At 45.6% G+C, this 25,070-nt stretch overlaps 1 protein-coding gene across 2 annotated transcripts in view; it reads right to left on the bottom strand.

Annotated features, from left to right (window-relative positions):
• Positions 1–25,070, bottom strand: part of zbtb16a (zinc finger and BTB domain containing 16a) — a 98,217-nt gene that overhangs the window by 35,629 nt on the left and 37,518 nt on the right. For both annotated transcript variants that reach the window (XM_018755234.2, XM_018755235.2), the window contains exons 3-4: positions 18,406–18,503; positions 2,511–2,597 (exon numbers count right to left, since the gene is read on the bottom strand). In XM_018755234.2, coding sequence (XP_018610750.1) covers positions 2,511–2,597; positions 18,406–18,503 — 185 coding nt within the window. The remainder of the gene's footprint in view (positions 1–2,510; positions 2,598–18,405; positions 18,504–25,070) is intronic.

Genomic DNA, 25,070 nt, shown 5'->3' with positions numbered 1-25,070 from the left:
TCTGTACTACCTCCTCCTCCAGTGAAATACTGCATTCCTGAACACAAACATAAATCTGCTGCTTCAGATCTTCTGATATGCATTATCATTATCAAAATCATAATGAAGGAGCTAATTAGGAGGAGACGTTGGAGTAAACAAGCTGAAACAACTCCCCTCAGGAATGAAGCCTGAAAAGTCTGGGATAAATAGGCACCGCAAGATGCAAACTAACTTACTGTCTATGTGACATAATTCTCTATGGCATCTAAAAGTATTTTTGGGTTGTCAGTCTATTTATAGCAAAGCGTTTAAGTAATTACAGCCCCAACAATTGACCATTAGACCGTAGCAATTTTCTAGATGAAAGAGAGGCTGGCGAGAATATTTAAAAAAAAAAAAAAAAAAAAAAAAAAATGGATGAAACCTCAAGCGCAACCCACGAGTTATATTCCACATTACCTTACTTCCACAGACAAAGACTACGTGCTTTCACAGTGCTCTGACTAACTGCTGAGCTGCTTTAAAGAAGATGTCACCAGCAAGGGAGCTTCCTCTTTCCATGGCATTGTGGGAAATTGACGTGTCCGGGGGAAGGTACTGTATCACAGCAGACTTACTAAAGTATTTGCACTTGGGCTTATCAAAGGGTCCAAAAGGCATACAAAATGACTGGCAATGTTGCAAGGAGGGAAGGTATAGGCAATTTGCACCCAGCTATGCTAAGATTTAGGGAATAATCCATTGCATTGAAAAAAAGTTAAGCATATGGGTGAGCATATTGGGGTGCGTGTCTGCGGTGGGGTGTGAGCATATCGGACTAGCCATGCGTTACAGTACATTTTAAAATGTGAGTCGGATAGCCACAAGGGAGGCTGGCCCTGCTGCCGTTTAAATCCCTGGCAGCAAGACAAATCTCGCTGCCCGCTTTCGCTCTGGACTGCACTGCTAAATTTAGCTGCCTTTTCCGCTGGTCCTACACTGGGACTATTAGCCCCATTTAACCCCGCACAGCAGCAAGGCCCCCCACTGGCCAGGGCCCCCAGAACTTGTTGAGATGAAGACACTTGAAAGCTACTGTGTATGATTTTTAGAAGAAAAATGGATTGTCCAAACCTAGGAAAATATTTATTTAAATAAAAGGAAAATCTATAAAAGGCCGACCACCAAAAGAACACATCCATACAGACGTAAGGCTTTTGCCCCAGGTTGTTGTAACGTGGTAAGGAGAGGTAGGTGGTTATCACTATGATGCTTTTGAACAATTTCTCCAGCTTGAGTTACAGGCATCTCAGACAACAAAAGATCTTCATTGCAATGGTTTGCTCTGGCTATTTGGATCCCTGCGGAGGTTTTCTGTGGAGGATACAGGTTTTTTTTTTTTTTTTTTATAAAAAATAAAGAGGGGGGGGAGAGAGAAAAAAAAAAAAAAAGGCCAGGCTTTTGTTGATACTGGCATGCTGGCCAGGGCATTCACACTGGGCCTAGCTCACCACCAGAAATTACCTTCCCACAACTATCCTTAAGCCTACTTGCTTTGTCAGGCCTCCAGACAGTAGCCCTGGAACCTACAACCAGCAGGAAAGCACTGTCAAAGCCATGCAACTTGGCTTGAGTTATGAAATCATTTCCTGTGGGCAAAAAAAAAAAATTGGTTGTCAAACTGGTGAGCAAAATTGAGTGGAAACTTAGACTTGGAGTCCTGGGCTGTTTTGGAAGGAAGGCACTGCAAACCAATGACTGATGGCATATTATAAACACCCTGTCTTGGCAGTGACCATGTTAAAGGAGCAAGTAGCCTGAGCACGCCGCTAACCCAGCAGGCGTTGCAATAGAGGTCACAGGAGCGCCCTCTGCATGGAGCGCATGGCAGATGCCTGGTGCTTTGAAGTACTGTGGTAACGTGCACCACTCAGGGATGGGAACTGCTGCAAAACAACAAGGGATGTGAGAGGTAACCCGAGAGGCCCTCTGCTCTCGTTTCTAAAATAAGGAGCGGACGCTTTGTGCATGCACCTCTGTCATCCTGGATACGTTGATAAACAAGGAGCCCGGGCCAAGAACACCCACCCAAACCCAATCCCTGCGTTCACCACCCCCCTCTGGTTTCTAGAAACAGCACTGTGAGGTACTGGATACCACTGGCACATTCTTGTCGTTCAACCAGTGGCTTGAAATGTGGGCCATGACGTGCAACTCTTAGTGCTGTGTCACCTGTGCTCCGCGGAAGCTTCTAGACTAAAACCCCATTACGCAACAGTTAGCTTCCTGAACTTCAGTGGTCCAAGTAGAAAACAGAAACAAGCAGTGAAATAAGATATTTTTAAATAAATAAAAAATTTAAAAAATCAGTACCATTGAATTATGGATTCTGTGTCTGATTTTAAATAGCAACTACACACCGTAAAAATGCTATACAGCAACATCAATGTTTTTTCTGAAGGAAATGGGGGCGATTTAGTGCCATCTACTTCGTTCATGCAGTTCTGCATATTTTCTTGCCTCGAGCAGACAAAGATGGGTCTCCTTACCTGTGTGTATCTGCCGGTGGGCCTCGAGATCGTCTTCTTTCGGAAACTGGACGCCACACTGATTACAAACAATGGCTTTCACTCCAGCTGCAACACACACAACAACATGGCTCAGAATGTGCTGTCTGGGCAAGGCATTAAGGACAGTAAGTCAGGTACACAACCAACATGGTCACTAAAAGGGCTCTGCTTTGCAGAAATGGGACTGAAGTGTTTTTCCCCTAAAAAAAAAAAAAAATAAAAACTGCACATGGGAAGGATACAAAGCTTCTGTTGGATTTAATATTTCACAAATCAACCTTTTAATGAGGAAAAAACCTCAGATACTCAAAACTGTACTGGAAGGTCTTACTATATTTATCACCCGCAAGTCCCAAGTCTGTTACAATAAGAGCGATACGATAAAATGTAAGTGACTTTCAAAAACAGTCTTGAAATCAACTCCACTTTCACTATCTGATAGCAGTAAAAGCACCGAATTACAACTCGAGATTTCATCTGTGCAGTAGTCTAACAGCACAAAAGAGTTACAAGAACGTATCTCCAAATCATCAGCTTTACTGCAGGCAAAAGAATGTCTCGACAGTTATACGCACTCCTCAGCAATATCAAACAAGTGTGGCGACTAATGTGGAGTTCTCCGAAAACCGAACCCATCGTGTTCTCAGTAGCGTCACCAAAGGTTACCGCACCTTTGGCAAGCAAAACAGGAAATCCTTCTCCAGATTATATAAAAAAAAAAAAAAAAAAAAAAGAACTTACCCAAATTATGAATATCTTGTTAATCACTTTCAATTTCTAAACACTTTTCATCTGAATGGGATTATATAAAAATTCAAGGCATGGAACGCTTACTATAGCATACTTTTTTTTTTATACCAGACTTTCAAAGAAAAACACAAATCTTTTTGCTTTGGATAACTGTATACCCCCGCATGGAGTGATGTTGTGCTAAACAAACAGCTACATTCAATTTACATTACGCCAATCTCTAAATTACATTAGAGCGATATTTTATAAAATATAGAATAAGAGCCCAAGTCTAAAGCTAGCTGCTAAAAGCAGTGCTTCCTCTGGCTGCCTCATTAATCTGGAGGGACTCCATTTGATCATCACTAACATGGTCAGTTAGGTTTAATTCACCGCAGCATAAATGAAACATACTCCAAATGCTCGCCTTTGATCGAGGCCCTGCCTTCCATTACCCGTAAAGGACACCACCGAACACTTCAAGGTTCCAATCAAAGCCTCATAAAAGTCAACAAAACATCAGCGGAGAGACTAAAGCGTAGTGGAATAATTAAAATTATCCCTTTTTCGCTCCCGACGGCCATCATTCTGTTTAACGTAATGTTTATCTATCCGTCTAAATAGCACTCTTACTACGGGTTGGATGGAGCTGTATTTCGGTGGGAGGGGGGTGGGCGCAGACCCCAGCGCCGCTGTCCCGGTCTGCCGAGTGGCAGCGCGGCCCAAGGTGCGCGACGCTGGCCAATAAATTAGCAGATTAAGTGGCAGCGGGATGGTGGCTTTTTAACCACATGAAACATAAACACCGCCTTGCGCTTGGTTCATTATCCTGCACCGGTGACAACATCCAGCCGCCCAGCAGGGACATGTTTTAGGCGGCAAAAAAGTAATGAAATTAAAGTGATAAATTTTACCCCTTCGCTTTGATCAATAGCTGCTGTCTTGTTAGTCGGAGCAAAAGGGAAAGAACAAACACCTCTGTAAGATTTGGCACCCCCGCCCCTTCCCTCTCTTCACACCCGACGGGTGGCACGCGCGCACGCACACACACAGTTTCACCAAGGAAGAAACAGCACACTGGAAATAACTGCCTCCTCCTCCAGACCAAAGAGGACAGGTCAAAAAAAAAAGAAAAAAAGAAAAAAAAAACACGGTTCCGCAACAAGTCGCACTTCCTGCAGCCCTGCCTTGCGAAGTGGGCAGATGGACGCCGCGGACGCGTGTGACCCCCCCCCCCCCCTCCTCCCTTCCCGGCTGCACGCATGCAGAGCAGAGGTGCCACGTGCTGTTGAGAAAGGCTCTTCTTCCTTCCTGAAACATTGCACAACCCCGTGGCACAGATTTGGTTTTTAAAAAGAACACTTTGTTTACTGGTGCGTGGGTGCAGGTGGGGGTGGTGTCGGGCGGCCTTCGACCAGAAAAGCATTGCGATGAGAAACTCGAGCCCGTGAGCCACCGAGCTGGGACAGAGGGCAGAATCGCAAGGATTTCGGTGGCGTGTGGGGTTTGCTGCCTTTCACCTGCCGCCAGTCCGGACGAGGGTGACGCGGTACCGTGTCGACCAGACTTTCGCTGCGGTCCCGTTCAGCTGCAGCAGCGGGTACCATGGCGGGCGCTGCGCTTTGCTTAAGAAAACTCCTTCAGGAAACCAGTGTGGTGAAAACAAAAACATACCCTTGCTGTTCGGTGAGCCTACACAAATGCGTTATGTAAGAAAGAACACGCCGTACCGAAAAAAAAGCAAAAATCCATAAAAAAGAAAAAAGCCGAGTGCTGTCAGAACAATGAGTACAGACACCACACTTCTCCTCTTTAGCAGAGACGAGCTGTGCTGTACAGTTTTATTTACAGTACCCTCTTATCAGTCACAGAACAGCGCGCACACTGCCAATGTGAAAGGACAGCGCAGAACACAGGGTTCCTACTCTCAAATAGATGTGTTCCGCAACCAGGCGCGAGTCCCCCTGGCCAAGACCAAAATCCCCGGACGGGCAATAAAGCAAAGCAAATAATGCAGAGTGGACGGGAGACTGCAACATTGCCCCCCCCCCCCCATCCAGAAATGGACAACAACTAAACCATCATAATGCTGCTCTCAACAGTGGAGGGAACGAAGGAGGAGGAGAAAGAGAGAAGAAGAAGAAGAAGTAGTGAGGGACGAGTGACAGGGACACGTGGGGCCACACTCACGACACAAAGAGTCAAACAGCACTGAGGCTAAGGCACGGAGGTCTCAGCCTCCTTAAACTCCTTAAGGCCCTGACTCAGCACTCTAAGGGCTCATATCCCAGCTATACAGGCAGCTAAAAATAACCAGGACAAAAAATAAATAAATTTAAAAAAAAAAAAAAAGAAAAAAAGAGGAGGAAAAGCCGCTTCCAGGAGAGATGAGGTATGACCGCCTCTACTCTAGAGGTCAGAGGTCACATGTGCTCCGGGGCCTCCCCTACTTCTGTTTTTGCTACTTTGGACTTCTTGGGCCGTAACGAGTTTCCTTATGTCCGCGATGCACGGACCAAGTTTGAAAGCTGCAGCAAGGAACACGGCGGGGCTCATTTTGTGTGAAACAGCAGGAAGTGAGGACTCAATCCCCCCTTGCCACCCTGTATTAACAGCAGGACAAGCAGCAAGACCCAATGTCCCACCAGCAAAAAGCCTAACATCTAGCATACATAGACTATCTTTTAAAAAAAAAAAAAAAATTCAAAAAGAAGATCTCTCTCAGAAAAGTGTTCTTGGACCAAAATTTACAACAAACAGGAGAAAAGGCCACGGCAGGCTGTACCTCTGGAAATCATATGATGGCACAGTAATTCTGCTGAGGGTCAACTAAAGTAACACTACTGCAGTGTGTTCAAACTGAGCAAAGCTGCTAGTCCAGAAGGCCAGAAGATATCCAGACAGAGTGAACCAAGTACATAGTCATCTCACAGGAGGCCATCGTAGAGGTACTAAAAAGCCCTCGCCTGATGGGATTTCAGTCCATAAAACATTTGCAGCAGGAGCAGTCCTGCTTATATAAGCGCAGACCAAGCTGTGAGGGCAGGGAATGTCCTTGAACATAAACACCTCCTTTCAATTTAGATCAATAGTCACACGGCGACCAAAATGGCCACACCATCGTCTCTGAGGAACTGGAGGACCCGGCCAATAACTGACCCAAGCACCTTTGCAGATACCCACCCCACACCCTCTCCATTCCTCCTCTATAGCAAACCATTAGACACCACAATTGACATGTCTTTACTGTGCTATAAACAGCTTTACTGCTAATGAGACAGAGTAAAGGGGGGTTGCTTTCTTTTTATTTTAGAGTAAGTGGAGTGCCACAGAAAAAGGGAGGTAGGAGGAGGAAAAAAAAAAATGGCTTTGTTAATTCACATTCCCAACCTCTTTGACCTTTGGCCAGCATCTGGATCCAAGACATGTAGGGCCTCAAGGAGGATGTAGAGTGCAGCATTTCTGCAGTTTAGCCACATACACCTGGCAGCACGCATGTTCAGGAGAAAGGTGTACAGACCTCAGTGTGATAGGTGTGAGCCCCTCCTCTGGCCTTGAGAGGTACAAAAAAAAAAAAAAAAAAGCTAGCAACCACACACAAACACACACACCCACCCCGTGGCCAGTCAACCTGTGACCATTTAGTGTAGAACACCCATTATTTCCTTCTTCAAAATCACACATTGTCAAAGGACCTCCTTACTTTCTTGGGGCCCTCTGGCTGGAATCTAGGGCAGGGGGCAGAATGACCTGCAGGATGGCAACTGTGAGAATGAAGTGGTCCAACCTCAATCCCCTCCATAAAAAGGAAGATGCGTAGGAAATGGCAATCTGAGTAAAACTGTTTAAATGCATTCTCATAATACAATTTGGGCTACAGCAGTGACTTCTGCTTTGCAATTTATTCCTTTCTAATAACACCCTCTAAAGCAAGAAGTTCTCACCAAGAAGGGACTTAATTGGGATTAGCTGGGGGATGACTACTACATCATTCCCACATCCTGGACTCCTCTTCCAGGAGATCAAAGGGCCGAACTAACAAAGAAGGAACGAAGACGTAGCGAGGCCGGCAATAATAGGACATCCAAAAAACGAGAACAACAGGAAATGCCAAAAAAAACACGCAACATTTAACTGCACTCAGGTGCACTGCTTTTATGCTCGTTTGTGCCCAACATGCCCTTTCCTCCAACAAGCACAATAAAAAAAGTTACCATCTAAAACTTCAAAAAAGTAAAACAAATACCACCATTTAAATATTAAGTCTTACTACCCAAAGTCCTGTTGAGCTGCGCTACGAATTGCCAGGGTTATCTGCCAAGTGACACAAACTGAGTTTACATGCTATTTCCATTGAGTCATGTGTTGTTCAGAAGATAGTGAGTAAGGCAAAGAAAAAAAAAAAAAAAAAGCTGCTTCCATAAACTTCATTTCCTCACAAAAGTGGACAGTGTGACAGTCCATTAACTTTCACACTAATTTTTCCCCCCCTTTTACAATGCCCTGAAACACATTCCAAGGCTGCCCCTCTTCCTGGTACCCTTCCTGCAGGTCTCCCCAGCATCCCTTAGCTATAAGATAACGGTTCACCTCGGACTAGCCTGGCCCCGCAGACAAGGTTCGCACTTCCCCCCGAACCGTTTTAGCTGCCCTTGGGGCCAGGCCTTCGGACCTTTGCGGCTGTCCGAAATGAACCTTTACTCGGAATAAATAGTTTAATAAATAGAAGGGGGAGGTTTTTGTTGTTTCTTGGACTGGGAAGATTAGTATTCTGAGCCATTAGCTCGTCTGCAACAGTAATAACACAATATCCACACTCGCCTTTGTGATGCTCCTCCCAGTGGGGTTGGTAGCATAAAAACAGCCCTTGTGTGTCTTGGCTACTTCCAGATGGCTTTGGGATTGCTTTTATCTTTCCCCCCTCCCTCCCTCTACATGAAAGCGCCATCGGCAGATCTTTGCGTAGCACTTTATTCTCCCCCTCATCTCAAATATGAAAGTTTCAAAGAGCATTTCACGAGGGACTGCTTTCATAAATGGGACTCATAGCTTTTTAATCTGCGCTAAGAAATTGATCTAAAAGTTTCCCAAAGCTATCGTTCAACTTACATAATGCAATAAAAGGGCCCGTGCCTTTAGAGGATATTTGCTTTCATTGCCGCTACATGAGAGAGACATGGTGCTCCTGCTGGTTAGTGTTGTGATACTTTAACTGATTTCGTTATCGGTGAGAAATGACCTGCGGAACCAAAATGTCTGATGTCTTTAAATCTGTGGCTTCTGGTCTGCAGGATATCACCACCATCATCTCCATCATCAGGTGGAGCACGGTTTCGATGCATGAAGCTTCCAAGAGAAAGTTTTGCGCAAGGGAGCTCTAAGAGATTCTCTCCCTCTGTTTGCGTGTGTATATGTGTATGTATAAAATCTCACTGACTAACATACCTTTCACACTAGTGAATATTTGGTTTAGGTTGAACAGGGTAATGTAATTGAGAGCATCAAGTTCTATAATTCTCTAATTTCAAATAAAAAAAGCCTTATTAGGTAAAACACAATATTACATCCACACCTTGACGTGGTAAAGGATGCATCACTAAGGTATGTCATGTCATAAACTGACCGCACAAAACCAGTAACACCACATCATCTCAGGTGTGATTCTACATTATTTTATGACTGTGTGAGTAACATCAAGACACCAGTCATGCTCTTGCTTCCTTTGCCATTCATTCGCTCTATAGCGGGTCTTTGGTGAGGCTGTCACTCGGGCTACGACTTGGCTGCTGTCACAGAGGTAGCGGATGAATAAATTGACCATCTGTCTATTTGGTGGGCTCCAATGGAACTGCCCATTCCTAGCAGAGCTCAGGGGGGCAAACCCCTCTCTGGCTGGAAAGTAGGGGCTGCACTTGGCCTCTTACCACTGCTCTCATGCCAACATTGTCACCAGTGTTGCCACCAGCACCAACTGGGAACATGACACCTCTTTGTAAAACAAGAAAAACTGAGAAAAACAGAAGAATCATCAAAAGTCTGGCAATAAGTGTACATACATTGAAGGGTAGGAATCATAGGGTGGGTGGGTCTCATGCAGACACCGGATTTGACACCTAAACAAAGCCACTTGAAAGGATGTGGAAAACAGAGAGCGAGCGAGCGAGCAGGACTGCCAGCCTAGAAGCCCAAAATGCTGGTGGTCTCCAGCAGCTGGGCACCAATGGTGATCATTCAGCAGCAGCAACACCCACAAAGGCTATGACAGAGGGGCACCGGTCTCACAGGAGACCATAGCACCCAAATGAACTACAATCATGTGTGGCCAAGTCAAACTTCAGACATGTCTCACTTATAACGTCTTCTTTTTTCTTAAGGTGAGGAAAGGTGTGGATGCCGAAGATATTATATCTACTACAGCACAATCTATTTTAAAAGGCAACTGTCTACTAGGAAGACTGACACCGGCACAAACACACGCACGCAGACGAAGGATAGAGGGGGAGTCCGACGAGTAATCCCTATTCAGCGGCCCACCAAGCCAGACAAAGTGGCACATCCATGTGGATGTGGCCCCCCAGCCGATGAAAGGGAGTGGGCCTGACAAAAAAACAAATCCATACTGGCCACAGGCTCCTCTCCAATCTATTTTCTGCTCAGCTGGTTTTAAATGAAGTTATTATGACTCATTAAAACGCCTGCAAGCTTGTGGAAGTCGGCCAATTACAATTTAAATTTAGCCTCTCGCGCGCCACTCCCCCCCCCCCCCCAAAACCCACCCTACTCCTCACACACTTTTTTTTATGACCCCCCCCCCTTTAGCCTGCACCGCAACCATACCACAGTCATTTAATGACAGACTTACAGCTGCTATCAATTCATGCATCCACAAAAACAAACGGGCTCACCAAACAAATACAAACTTAAAAAAAAAAAAAAAAAAAAAAAAAAAAAAGCACTTTTCCACTATATTACTGGGGAAAAAAATAAAACCAAGAAAAACGTTACAATTTTATATATCGCACAGATTTCTCACAAAGGAAAAAAAATAATTTCTGGGAAACTTAACTTGAACATTTACCAACAAACCCCGTGATGCTGAGCACAAATCAATCTGAATGGACAAATATTTATTATTGACGTGTCAATAATAAATATTTGTCCATTCAGATCGATTTGTGCTCAGCATCACGGGGTTCGCTAGTACCAAGCTGAGGACGACACACATTAGTGCACTGCTATCACATATCGATTATGACAAAGCAGAGGGATTTCCCTCCACGATGCTATTAAATTTCCTACACGAATTGGAGATAATCTGACAAATGCACCGTCGACACAGACTCCCAGACAGCGCACGTCGCCTTGCTGGAACGCAACAGCCTCGATGAATGAAGCGAAGCATTGGGCTGAATGACGACGTGCTGGTGTACCCCCCGCTGGGTGTTGCTTTTATAGTTAGCTAGACATGCGTGCAAGAGCCATCTACACACAATGGGGTGCAATGGAATGCAGAGCAAAAAATAAAAAGACCAAATAAAATTCATCAGAATATAGCTACAGAGAGAGAGGGGAAAAAAAAAAAACTGAAAAATTGATTTTTTTTATCAGAAACTATGGTTGTGAGCCGCTAGCGCCCCATACTTGTGAAGGCTCAGACAGTACAAAATAGGTCTGGATGTCCATAATTTATGATTGTCACTCCAATACAGTATGCGGAAGGTCTCATACAGGGTGACATCTATGGCATTCAGCAGAGTGAGCAGAATGTCAGGGCGGAGGCCCAATTATTCCTTTTTATTAGCTAGGAAGCCACAGGTGGCCCAGCCCATAATAACAACAACAACTGAATAGTGTGAATCCAGGCTTGGAGGTTTTTTTTTTTTTGCCGAAAAAGATGCCCTCACAGAAGATGACTTGTGTAACTGTGTTGCAGCCCATATTAAATTATTTTGCCGTCCGCACGGCGCAACAGCTTCCCTTTCCAGCTGCAAGTAAACGTCAAGGGCCTGCCACTAAACGGTGTCTGACAAAACGCTTTGTGACTGCACAATGCAACTCACCTGATCCTTATATAACCCCTTCACTGTTTACAAGAGCACAGGAGCAGCATTTTAATTGCTCACCCCCCACCCCCCGCTGTTACCCATCCCCGGTCCCTGAACAAAAGCAACCGGTCTCTCCTTTAGATGTGCTTGTGCCATTTGTCTGTTTTGCATCGAAGTTGTGTTTTGGTACACCGCTTTTCATTTCCAACAGAGCAAGTCAATCCGCATCCTTCCAGCAACGCTCCTTTTTTTGACAGATGCAGCTTGGGGGAGGAGGGAGGGGGGGGAAAAAAGAAAAAAAAAAAAAAAAAAAAAAAAAAAAAACAAGTAAATCCAAAATTCAATCGCCTGTGTTCTGTTTTAGAAAGCACACAGTGTACTGTACAGCCCATAAAACTCCAAAACAGCCTGCAGACGCTGCCGCAATCACCCTCCATCAAAACACTTTGTCTCGCATACGAAAATAAGACCCAGCATTGAGCTGAATACCAAATCAGCCCATTAGAGCACAGGGCACTTGCTACTTAGCAACCAAAGGGATTTAAAGCTGCAATACCCGACGACAAAGGAATAAGATCAAGATCTTTTACAGGGGTTTTATGTGGCTCGTTTTAGCTTTTGGTTTTTAACTGTAAACATTAACAAGATGATGGTTAAAAAAAAAAAACTGGGAGAAAAAAAAAATAAAAATACAAAACTGAAACAATTAGAATCCGCGTCCCAAAATAACCCATCTTCCAGACACGACTTCAAGTGTTATTTCTGAAGAGGGGGGGGAAAAAAAGCAGCCGTCATAAATCATTGAAAAATCAATGGCTTGACTTAAGTGGTCTTGGTTTGAACATCTGAGCCTAGGACATACCGTCATGCAATTAGAAAAGGGTTATAACATTTTATAATAAACCATCTACATTAACTTATCCCTGAAATATCAAGCTGAGAAAAATACTCAACATATGTAGGCATCCAGGGGGAAAAGGAAAAAAAAAAAAAATCTTAAATGAGGAAAAGCAAATAAATACAAAATAAGTTTTAAATTATAGATGTTACTCCAGACAGGCACTCAAACAATGCAAATCAGCTGGCTTGAGAAGGGAATATTTAAAAGCGCATTTACAAGGTGCATTTGAGGGCCGTTGCTGAAGAGCAACGCATCCTGCAGCGGCAGTTTTTCAGCTGATTAATCATGCTGGGACTAAACATGGTATCATCTTGATTGTCATTTGTACTGCAGTCCCAGCACTGCCAACGTTGCATAGAGATGCCACAGCACAGCCCACACGAGTCCATAGATTACCACGTTCATGGTACGAGAATGACATTAGCACAATACTCACCTCAAAACCCGAGTAACAAATTAAAAGAAGTTCATTGGCTTAAAAAGAAATACGTTATTGCTGGTTCATATTTTTTGTGTCTTCTCAGCCATTGAGTTTCAACAAAGCACATCATCAAATTATGTTTTTGCACCTTGGCGTTATGGGAGGATTCTGTACAGGTGGCTATGGGTGTTAATATCCTGCGACTGAATCTTTATTACATCACAAAGATTTTTAAGAGCCCTCAGCAGAACTGGAATTCTCTCTCGCACACAAACAAAAGCAAACAAGCTTGTTCGTTCAACAGCCTTTATTTAACAGGTGATTTTTTACTAGTCAAACTGTCAAAGCCCGGGGCCTTGTAAGGGCACATCCCTCTTATCTGGGAGAGCGGGAGACACCAGCCATGTTCTCACCAATGCAGCCAAGCTTACGATTTGGGTTGCAACGAGGACCACGGCTCTTTATAGGGGATTTCATGTCAGGACTGGTTCTGGGAATTTTGAAATGTCATCAGCAAGCGCAGTGAAACCAAGACGACACCATATTCATCTATACCGTGCTTCCACTAGCCTCAACATGCTTCCAGGACATATTCCGAGTGGGATATACAGTGCTCATGAAGGGGGGGGGGCTCATCGTACTGAATAATACAGCTGAATGCGAGCATGATCTTTTCCCCGTGTCCCTGAGGTCTAAACGAACAGTGGCTAAGATTCAGCGAAGTGTGAGAGGAGAACAACCAGAGCGAATGTTCAAGGGCTCTCCTCAAACATATATTTACGTTTACCAAGTATTGCACTAAAATATTCCAAAGGTGACACCGAGCGATGTTAAACCTTTCAAATCTGTAATTAGGTTTGGATTAAAATTAGTACATCCATCGTGCAATGAACGCAGGAAGGGGGGGGGGCTGTTAGAGGAGGAGAAAACATGACGAACAATTACAGGCCCATTACCACTGGCCTAATCATCTCTCCTGAACCTTACAGAGAAAGAGATTTATGTCCAACATAATTCAGGGGCTGCTTTAAATAGGAGTTTAATGTACATCAACAGGTCAGAGAAAGTATTATGGGTTTAAACCCCAGGAGAGAAGATGAGGCACGCAGCCAAACAGGAGCTCAGACGATTTATACACACTGTCCGTCATCCCCAGTTAATGCTCTTAAGGGAGAAAAGGCGGGTGGGGGGGAAGGGGGGGGGCACGTTTTCATCAGCTGGTGTAAAATTCATAAATGAGATTTTAGGGTGTTTGCATTTTTGTGTTTTATTTTAGTTTTATTTAGAGCTTACGTACCACCCCACCCCCCAACCCCCCGCTCCCCTTTCCTCACGCACCCTCTCGGCTCTCGCAGTCTCTCTTTCTTCCTCCCTCCCTCCCTCTCTCCCTCCCTCTACTCAGGGTATGAGGCTTGGAAAGCGGTCAAGTTTCATTAATTTCTGGTTTGGGTACAGTATGTTCCTGGACACACATCTGCGAGCGATCATAAACGCTCCGGAATGCTGGCAGAACACCCAGACCTGCCGGCAGCTGATGATGTCATCACTCCGAGGGAAGGGCTGGACAGCAGCCAAGCTCTGCGAGCAAAGCGCTCCGCCGGGGAGACAGACAACAGGGAGCGTTTTGCTCGGGCTTTTCTTGCCGTCCGGCACCCCCCCCCCCACGCCCCTACCGCCGCTCCCCGCCGACACCTCTCTTTCCATTTCCCACATGCCTCAAATTCTTTCGGTTTCCCACTTACAAACGCAGCGAGCGCAGGTGACGAGCAGAGCGCCGGCTGAATGAGGACCACGTCACGGTCACGCAGAGCGGGGCCTGGCGCGGCCCTGAAAGCTCTATCCACGGCACCTGAATGGCTACCTGATAAGGAGAGCAATTTGTGTACAGAAAGCGCTCGCCATGACGTCTACCGCTTACGCCGTACTTTGACCACAGGGCTCTGGCTACGGAGAAGAAGGGCTTGCTGGATATCACGACACCTGGAAAACAAATGCTGGACAGTGTGTGCTCTGACAAAAATGTTTTTTTCAGCACGCCGTTAAGAATGGCATGTGTGACCCAGAGATGCATGACTTTATGAGGCTTAGCAAAATTTTTCCAGGGCAGCTAGGCTTTTTTTTTTTTAGGTCATCCTTTGTTACGGGGGGCTAAAAACAGGAGCGAAATCCCCAAATACCCCGTCTTAATAGGAACTGCTGGGGTTACTGAAATGAGGAATGGGGCAGGGCTGGTGGAAAGGACCTGCTATCATTTTCCTGCGTGAAAATATTAAAAAAAAAAATACTGCTTCCTTACATTAACTCACACAGCCAAGTTAATAAAGAAAATGGGGTTGATGCAAGTGTCCCGTTACAATGACAACCGACTAGTAGACCTACTAGCTTTTCTCATGAAATAGGAAGAGTCCCAAGGTAATGGTGCCTCTCAAAGAACATTCTACCTTGTACTCCCTTCCTCTGACTGTTGCACAAGGGGCAAAAGATACCTTGTTTTACACCGACAGCTATCCAGACAAGCTAAGAAGAGTTATTTTAACTTTTCCTCTTGCCATTTATCTTCTTCTGACCCAACAACCCGAGCGAACAGTAGGCACGTTTTCTGTACACGTGGGTGGATCGGTGCCTCGGTGGACCCCTTGCTGAACCCGGACGCACGTGTCGGAGGTCTGCCGGCACACATTTGAGGCGCAGGATCACCCCCCCAAAAAACACAGCAGCGGAGCACTTTTCCAGGACCCTTGGCTGCGCTCAAATGCCTGAGTCACTTTTTCTAAGAACAGACTCGCATGCGGCGCTTTCCAGACCACCGATGACCTCAACTGGGGTGACGAAAAAAAAAAATAAAGAATGCTATCGAACACCATAGCTGCTTATCGGCCGCAGACCACGGTGCTCCCCGTCCCATGCTTTTGTTTACAGCAACGGAACAGAGCCAGGGCCCACCTCCCAGAGATTCCACAGGCCCAAAACCACCACCAAGATCACTACTGTCAGACAATAGGGAACAAAACAAAACCAAAAAAAAAAAAAAAAAAACTGGCACAAGAGTCACTGTACATACTGTACCCATAGCTGTGGCAGGCAGCCCAGGCTGGATTTCTGCCAAATCCACAATAAAATAAACATAGCGAATGCGTGCTCTAGCTTCACTAGCGCAGGGGATGTGTGTGTCTGCACACGCTTGCTTGCTTGTGTGTGTGTGGGGAGCTGAAACGGCACGCCACAATAAATACTCCCCTCCTTTTCACCCCTTTATTTCTTTCCTTTTCTCTCTCCCTCTCATACTCACACTAGATGTGGAGCTGACTCAGCGACTTTTATGCCATACCTTCTTTGAAAAGCATAGATGACGAGTCACAGATAAGGTCACAACAAAAGGAGGGCTATACCATGTGTGTCTGAAGACCGAGCATTCGAGCCTCCGTCGATCACGCCTCATCTGTTTAGCTGTAAATGTCGTAAAAAGTCCCCCTTCGCAAATGGGCGCTCACGCTGAACTCCAGGCGCGCAGCCTAAACCGCCAAGGTGGCCCACAAATGAGGTCAGGTTTGTGCACCCACCTGCCAGTGACGGAGGAAGCAGACAGAGGAAACCTCTTTGCAGGCAGACATGGTCCAGCAGTCCTGCACATCCCCACGGTAAGCATAAAGGGGCTGCCACCCCGGAGGCATTTCATAGGGCTCGACCAAGACTTTCGACTTGATTTTCGTTACCGCTATACAAATACCTACGGGACCACGGCAGCAGGGTTCTCCTGAGTGTGGGTTTGTGCATTGGGTGGAACACTGTCAATTAAAGGCCAAATTGCCATATTTAATCCGCCACCACCCCTCAACCGGCGCGTTTTTCAAAACCTCTTCGGCAACGCGCTGGCAGCTATCGGTTTCTTGGAAAACGTCCTTCAAATCACCACAACTCCACTCGATAATTCAGTTGTTTACCTTGCCAGATCGCTGCTTACCACAGGGAAGGGGAACGAAGCGGAGCGCATTGAGGCCTTTCCCTGAAATACAGTCAGTGCCGGAGACAGGCTATCAAAGAGTACAAAGCCTAAAGGAGCTGCTCTCAGCTTGGAAACAGTTCAGTTTACAACCATCTCTATTTATTTATTTACTTTTTTTTTTTTTAAAAAGATACTTCCTTACAGCACAAAAACATATGCATTACTGAGCTGGTGTCTGCCTGCATACATGGTCTTGCTTTCAGCCTCGATATTAGAACAATGAGGTCACTTCACAAGGTCAACAACCTTGACACATCATGGCAAAAGATCAAGTAAGGGACTGAGTCTCAATTTCCTCAGTCTCTGGGAAGACCGAGACAACAGCAGAATGTGCAAATATGCATGAGCCTTTTTGTTGGGTGCCACTAGAATCCTTTAGCGATTCTATGGAGCAGATTGGTATGCTGTAGCCGAGAAGATTCTCATTTACTGCACATTTCTTTATCTGTGTAACCTGCACGCACCCCCAGGAGAAGTCTGAAATTCCATTCCTGATGGGTCAACAGTTCTATTTTGTCTAGTGCAGTTTTATATACTGCAGTAAACTTCTCTTTCTCCAGTGTGGGTCATCAGAAGTCAGCTTCAGAATACCAGCTCTTTCAGAAAGCATAAAAAGTGCACAAGATCATTGCGCATAAATATTTGCATGAAATGTTTTCAAGGATTAGTTCAGGGAAGTATAAGAAAGGTGAAGCAGGCCTTGCCCAAGGAAGCACCGCCCAAGAACATTGAGAATTTTGGCACACTGGAAATTTACCCCAAACGCAGCAGTGTAAGTTAACCCCTCATGTCCACAATCTGAAGACTTCAGGCTGACTCAATAATGCAATAACTGATTCATAAACCCATCCTAACAAAAAAAAGGAAATGTTTAACTTTTAGTGTTCTTTTTGTAATACCATCAAAGGTATTTTACTTCTTGGTGATGTCCTGAGAGGCTTAAAGCATAAAATGAACCACAAAACACAAGGACATATATATACACTGTATATGTATATATCCCCCAAGTTACAAATTAACCTGAGACTGCTTTTCAGTAGAGCATCTGCAATCAAGCAGAAGTCACCTGACTTTACCTAGAACAGATTCATCACATCACCCATTCAGGAGAGTGAGAAGAAATAAAAAAAAAAACTGAACAAATACCCCTCAGTTAAACTGTATTTTAATGGTAGGACCTTGTGCGTGCACGCGCGCGCACACACACACACACACACACACACACACACACACACAAAAAAAAACTGGCTCATCTCAACTGGAGGTGGGGGAGTAAATAAACACCATAAGGGTTTTAGGAACCTGAGATCAGAGGACATGGACGGACAGGGGAGGGGCATGGAGGGGGGACAGATCGCCTCAATGTCAGAGCCGGTCTGCAGGGACCCGAGTCTCGCTGCTTTTACTGGGCCCCTATAAACCATCTGCACTTAAAGGCCCAAGAGAGAAGACGGAGCCTCCAGTAAAAGAGCTCCTGTAAAAACCCAACTGTGTAAACAGGCAGTGGAGACGGCGAGATGTGTGCGACGGAGGTGCTGGACCTGCCTGCTGGACTGTCCCTGTGCGCCGAGCTGAGCTACAAAGCTGCGAATGTGCGCCGAGTATGCAGTGGAAAGAGCACGCACGACACATCAGCTCCAGTCACGTGCGCTTACCTTATATAAACATACAGCGGCGTGCGCTCTGCATGGAGTGGTTGTGTTTGGAGGAATGCGCGGGAGCATGCAGACACACCGCATGCTGAATGTGGATAATGAATGGAATCATGTGCTTACCAGAGTGAGACAGCAAGTGCATTCGCAGACGGAGGCTGTCCAGGAAGCGCTTCCCGCACAGCTCACATCCGTAGGTTTTCAATCCACTGTGCAGTTTCCTGGGGAGATGGAGGGAGGGGGTGGGAAAGAAAAAGGGCAAGACGTCTTTATCAATGGGAATGTCTCATTATATCCATTCATGCCTCACTGGCCCATTACCAGGCTGCCATTTGGGAGAGTTGTTATTCCTCTCCCCGCTGTCAAAATATTTTAGAACGGATCTGAAACGGACCTAGAACGTATTTAAACATTTCTTTAATTTCCTTTGTTTGGCCGACCATCTCCAGGCCAAGTGCCAAGTGGCACCCTGATGCGCTGGAGAAAAACAGTACGACCTGGTCTCGGTGAACGCAGGTATGACGGAACAGTTGGTGGCACCAGAAAGCATAGTTAACTTCTTACACAGTACACACCGTGAGCCCTGTAGTGGATTCCCAAAACTAAGCGCAAGACATTTCCATCACTTATCCCGTTATCTATGCATCACGCTGGGTTTATATACGAATCCCACCCTCAGGAACCGTGATTCTACAGAAGGGTCTAATGAATATGAGGGGGAAACTTCCAGCTCTCAAGACAACTGCTGCGACTCGTACAAGAGGAGCTTCCAGCAGCCTGCATAAAGCCCAAAAACGTGCCCTCTGTTCCTCGGTGATCCTGCTTTGCACGCCCAACATACATCTGGCCCAAAGGAATATTTGCAAAGAAAGGGTCAACCAGTAATTAGAAGGAAAGTGAAACATTTGGTCAGTCAACTGTATGACCTTTGCAGCTCCAGAGTCCGCTTGTGCAGGACAGCTTTCCGCTGCAGGGAGGTGACCTCTTTTCACAATTAAGTCGGGTCGCCCGGTGCCCTATCGGGTTTCAGCCCTAATGAGGAAATTACAGACCTCACTGAAATAGTCCACACTGGAGTTATCCTACTGAAGAGCCCCCACAATTAGCACAGCCTGTGTGCTGCAAACTGATTTTTCTTTTTTTTTTTTTTTTTTTTTTAAAAGAATGCATCGTAAGGGAATGTCTCCAATGTGAAAATACAAACACAGGCAGGCTTAATTTGGACATTGGTAAGAAGCGCACATTCCCAATAAAAGCGCGCACGCTCGCCTATGCCAACGTGAACGCTAGCCTTAACGCAAACTCCGTACAGCGTCCTTAAAAGGCAGAGGTGAGCACATCAGCAACGGTCAAAGACCGAGCACTTCAGAAAAAGCCCACGTTACGAGAAAGGAGGCCTTTGGTATCTCATACTCACTGACCGCCACAACAGACCTCCAACATTCAGTCCGGCCAGATAGACCTTTTTACAGCCGAAGGCTGGTCTCGGTGTTGCGAAGGGCCACTGAGGGCGAGCACATTGGCCGTTTGCGAAGCAAAAGTAGAAAGCCAAAATTCTTCTCTTATTAGAATGCTTACAGCATTGAGTAATTGTTCCCAGAAAAGTAATTAGCTCATTGTTTGCACCTCGATGCCAAATGCATAAATGTCTCTGAGGAGACGACGGAGGCATATGTGCCAGTTCTCAAGTGTGGCTATTTATGTACCAGAAACAATGTGGAACAAACAAAATATACAAGACACATTGTGTGGGTGGGTGGGGGACACCAGAAAGATACAGATGGCATGTAAGTAATGTAATAAACTAGTACTGGCGAAGGGGCAGTGACTGGTGCAGCCTTTGAATTCTGAACATAACATATGGTACCTTTTTTCTTTTTTTTTTTTTTTTTTTTTTACAGTGCACAGTACAGTTTTATTACAGCGTGTTATTATGTATGGTACAGTGCGCAGTACAGTATGCATAGTGTTGGGTGCAGTGCAATATGTACAGTATACAGTGGTATATGTGGTACAGTAAGTACATCGCAACACTGCACAGTATGTGGTAAAGTGTACAGCATGGTAAATATAGTTAACAGTGCATAGTACAGTATGTATACAGTGTGTACAGGTAACAGCATGCAGTAGTGCGGTACAGCATGCATCTAGTGTGTACAGTGGTATACGATACACAATCTATAGTGTGTACTACAGTAAGGCAGACTACCAGGTGGGAGTCAGTTGCTGGAGATCCCTGCAGGGTCATGTTATTCCACTACTCCAGTCACTGGCACTAAAACCTGGCATGCGAACATCACTCCAAAGCAAAAGCCGGTACACTTTCTATTCTGCGCCGTTCTATTTTCGTACAGCGCCCTCCTCTACAGGTTGCCTCAGAGTGCTTAACATGAGATATATACAGACAGACACGGAACAAGTAGATTTAACAATAACAACATTAGCAGACACTTAAAAACAAGTGTGGGGGGGAAAAGCCAGAAGGCAAGTATGGAGAGGAAACAAAATTCCTAGGGCTCATACATGATAAGAAACCTCCAAGGCATGCCAACATCACCCAATCGCTATTTATACCAAATAACAAAAAAAAAAAAAAAAAAACAGCTTAATTTCAGGTGCATTCTAGTCCTTGAGCTTTGTGACTTCTATCACGCAGCATATTAAAAGAAAGTGAGATGCAAGTTAGCAAGTATGGATGTCTGGGGTTAATTTTCCAGAGCTGAACCGGCATTTTGGCTTTTTTTTAAGACCGGGAGTTGGGTAAAGGAGGAGCAAAATAGTGAAACAAAAAGCAGTGGGTACCTTTCAAAACCGAGGGCGATCTCACAGAAAGGTGGGAATTGGCAGAGACTTGGTAGACAAAGGAGGAGGAGGAGGAGGAGAGGGCGCCAAAGCCCCCTGGCAGACTAAGTCATTTTAAAGGCCTGTAAACACCTGGCAACATGAAAGGCCCCTCCAGAGGTGCAGAGATGCACTGAAGGGCCCCTCATGCTGGTCAACAAACGCAAACGGTGCACGGACGGAGCCCAGGTTCTCAGACGCATTCTGCACCCCGAGCCAATTTGAGAAAGATGGAAAAGCCACGAGAGAAACGGACACGCGGGTAGCGGGAGGGCGCTGGATGCCGCTCGCCACGCACCTTTCCTGCATGATGTCCTCATCACTACAGCCTGGGACGGCTGAACCCTTAAAACACCTGAGCTTCGTGTTTATTCAGGGAGTCTCTCCGCAATAGCCCGAGCTTGAAAAATCAATGCGTAAACATTTAGAGAACAGAGACCCCTCGTCCCCCCCCCCTTTCATAATTTAAAACATTCCGATAGCGTAACAAACGATCTCAAAAAAATCTCCCCTGAAGTAATGTTTTAAGCGGTCTGGAATATTGCTCTCCACAAAGAGGAAATCCAAAGCCGCTAAGGATCCCACACCTCATCATTAAACTAAATGTGAAAAGAAAAAAAAAAAAAAAAAAAACCCCACCAGAGGCACTCTGATCAAGAATAGCTTGTGTGTCAGTGAATGCAACATGACAATATCTGCCTGCAACTGTATCACCGCTACATTGATGTGTACACATCTCTCTCTCTCTCACACACACACACACACACACACGGAGAGAGAGGGATCATGCCCTGTAAAAAGGTATATCCTACAGTGCAAAAAAAAGGGAAAAAAACAAAATGACATCCCCATTAGAAAACAGTTAAATATAAAAACTCTTTCAAAGGAAATAACTCATACTTGTGAAACTTTTTTCCCCCCTCCTACAGTCACTGTTAACTATATACAGCCGTGGTCGCTGGTCTCGACTGCCAGGCTTCATTGGAGACCTTGCTTATGGCTTCGCTCTCATTGACTGATGGCAGGCTAATTTCGCCGGAAAAGTAGCAGATGATGTTGGAGGGAAACCAATACGACTGAGCAATTATTACCAGCTATACCTTCTGACCAAGTAGCGGTGACCTTTCCCAGATGCAGCTGCACATAAGCCACTTATTTGTGTGAACTGTGACTGCTTGTGACCCCCCCCTTAGCACACCATCTCAACCCCTATCCTCTTTGACACCCCCCCCCCCACAAACTCCTGCCCCTCCTGCAGGCTCCCTTTGCTCTTCATGGGGGGGGTGTAGCTTTAACCACACTGACTGTAGTCATTAAGGAAGAGGACATAAAACCCTGTTGAGCCATTCACTCGGTTAATAAGCGACTTCGTCCAACAGTCCGTTTTGACAACAGCAATAAATTTCAAATTTATGTCAACAAAGCATATGTTGAACACCTCATTTCGGAGCTGGAGTGGCGCGGCGGCTCGTAAATCAGGACTCTGTTTGAAATGGGAGTAGATTACAGGCCTGTGTTATTGAGCTGTTACAGCTCGGCCCATATAAATCTGAACTTTTTCCACTCGAGACCGGACCCTCGGCTATACATCACACCCGAGAAGTCCCCCGCCACGGCGGCCCGCGTGCGGTGCTCCGGCAGGATGTGAGCATTAAAAACTAAAGCGGCGGTTCCTCTGACCACATTAAATGTGAAATACGGGCTAACCTTTCGGGGGAGAGGAAATTTAATTTTAGCTAGACGTAAAGATTTAACAAAAGTTCCCGACAGCTTGTCAACTTTTGAATTGCTGTTTGCTTAATTTAATCAGATCATGAATCTCTTGCTCTCAAACCTTAATAAATACACTCTCAAAGAGAGCAATTCCTCTGCTGACAATAATATTAACACAAAAAAAAAGAGCAGCTGATGCCCGGTGTGCCTGTCCCAGCTTTAAAGTCACTGCAGACAGCATTCTAGTGCATTTGAACCAGTATAATGGAAATTTTCTGGAGAGGCAGCTCTCAAAACTTTGGTAACTGTTATGATATTAACAGCGATGGCGCAAGAGGGACTGACGAAAGACTAAGGAATCTATTTACGTCGCTGCCGAAGAGCGTTCTTTCGCCAAGCGCCTTTTGCACCTCGTTCCCTCGACTGTTAAAAACGAAGCTGTATGGAACCGGACAAAAACAAGCACCGAGGAAGACGGGCGACTCGGGCATCAGCGACAAAGAATACAAGGCAGCCCGCGGGCATTAGGCTGCGCCCTCCATGAAAAGAAATGATAATTAAAGCGAGAAAGTTGGCGAGTGCCTGGGAAGCGGTAACTCGTGGTGCACGGCCGGCTAGACTTGCCCCGGGAAGGTTCCCCTCGCACCGTACAAAGTGCGCGGTCCCGTGCGCCCACGTCGGATTAGGGTATTTGTCAGGAGGAGGCCACCAATGTAGCGGAGACAGATGTCATGGCAGAGGAGGGAATTCATCGATCTAGTCGGAGGCCTTGTGAAGATTACTGTCAACCTTCTGCAAGTCGCTCTGGATAAGTGTCAACTACGTGAATGAACGCAAATGGGTGCTGGCACCATCCGGTCAAACGCCTTATTAGAAGGGTGAACGTTTCAGAATATTCCTCCCCTACCTTAAGGTAAACATGCATGCTGTTTTCACATTTTGCTTCTGTATCATTTTGTCAATAAAATATGGGACGTTCTTAAAAGGAAAGCAGCGCCGAACCGTATCGAGCACGCTGTGCAACCTAAGAGACTCCCAGAACACTTCACAATGGCAACCGAGATCCGAAAATGTTCGAGACAACAAAAGGAACATCGAGAGACGAGTAGGGTACATTCCAAATTTCATGTTTGCCTTTCCTGTTTTCATTTGCACAGAGAGGCATTCGACAGCATGTTCCTCAAAGGCAGGTGGGGAAAAAAAAAAGCTTTTAGCTTCTGCCATGGTTTTATTCATGCACTGGTTACCAGCAAGGAGACACGCATTCTTTTTAGTGAAGTGTCCTGGACCATCAACGACAAAAGGAACTGTTTCACAATAACTGTGGGGAGGGAGAGCGAAAACATAAGTTAAATACGTAAACAAATACAGACACCCCTGGTGGGGAAAGAGGGAAAAAAAAAAAAAAAAGGAATCCAGCACACTTCAGACCTCTTGTAGCGCAGCCCCATCAATCAGCCTTCATGAAAACCCATTATACGAAGGGCTCCGCTCGTACCCAGAACCCTTCTGTTTGAGAGCAAAGGAAAAAGGGGATTTGGGACATGGAAGCATAAGCAGCTGGACCTTTATTTTTTTTAATTTTAAATACATACACACACACACACACACACACACACACACGAGGTGTGCTGCTCCCTCTGCAGCGAAAGCCACGTTTGGCTCCCCGACACACTCAATTGGGCCCCCTCGTCCGAGTGTCCCCCCCGTCCCCCTGCTCTTTCCCTTTGTTTCCGCCAATGCCTTCAGCTCACCAAAATGTATTAAATGCTCCTGTAATTCCTGGCAGCGCACGCTGTTTATCAGGGAGTCATCCGGCACATATCAATTACCTTCTCTCCCCCCACCCCCCACAGCACGGGATTCATAAGAATTCCAGCCACATTCACGCATGCTGCAGGCGCGTGCTACGCATATATGAGCGGCGCACCAAGAACAGACCTAACCTTTATCCTGCGACGGAGGCTATTATTCATTATATTGAAAGATTACTGCCTCAATTGCCCCGCAGGAACTGGGGATATGGCAAGATGCTATGTACCAGAGGTTTCTTAAAAAAAGACAATATCAAACCAAAGGATCCTAAGAATCCACACCGTATTAAATCGGACCCTTCGGACCGAGACAAACGTGCACCTCCTCACCTGCCTTCTACTGTGAAGAAACAGTTCACAGATAATTATTTACTCTTAGTATCCATACGAAAGCTCGTACCAAAAAAGGACCACTACTGG

The sequence above is a fragment of the Scleropages formosus genome, chromosome 4 (assembly GCF_900964775.1).
Source record: "Scleropages formosus chromosome 4, fSclFor1.1, whole genome shotgun sequence".
Lineage (NCBI taxonomy): Eukaryota > Metazoa > Chordata > Actinopteri > Osteoglossiformes > Osteoglossidae > Scleropages > Scleropages formosus.
Note: the sequence above shows the minus strand (reverse complement) of the source record. Positions and strands in the feature narration are given on the sequence as shown.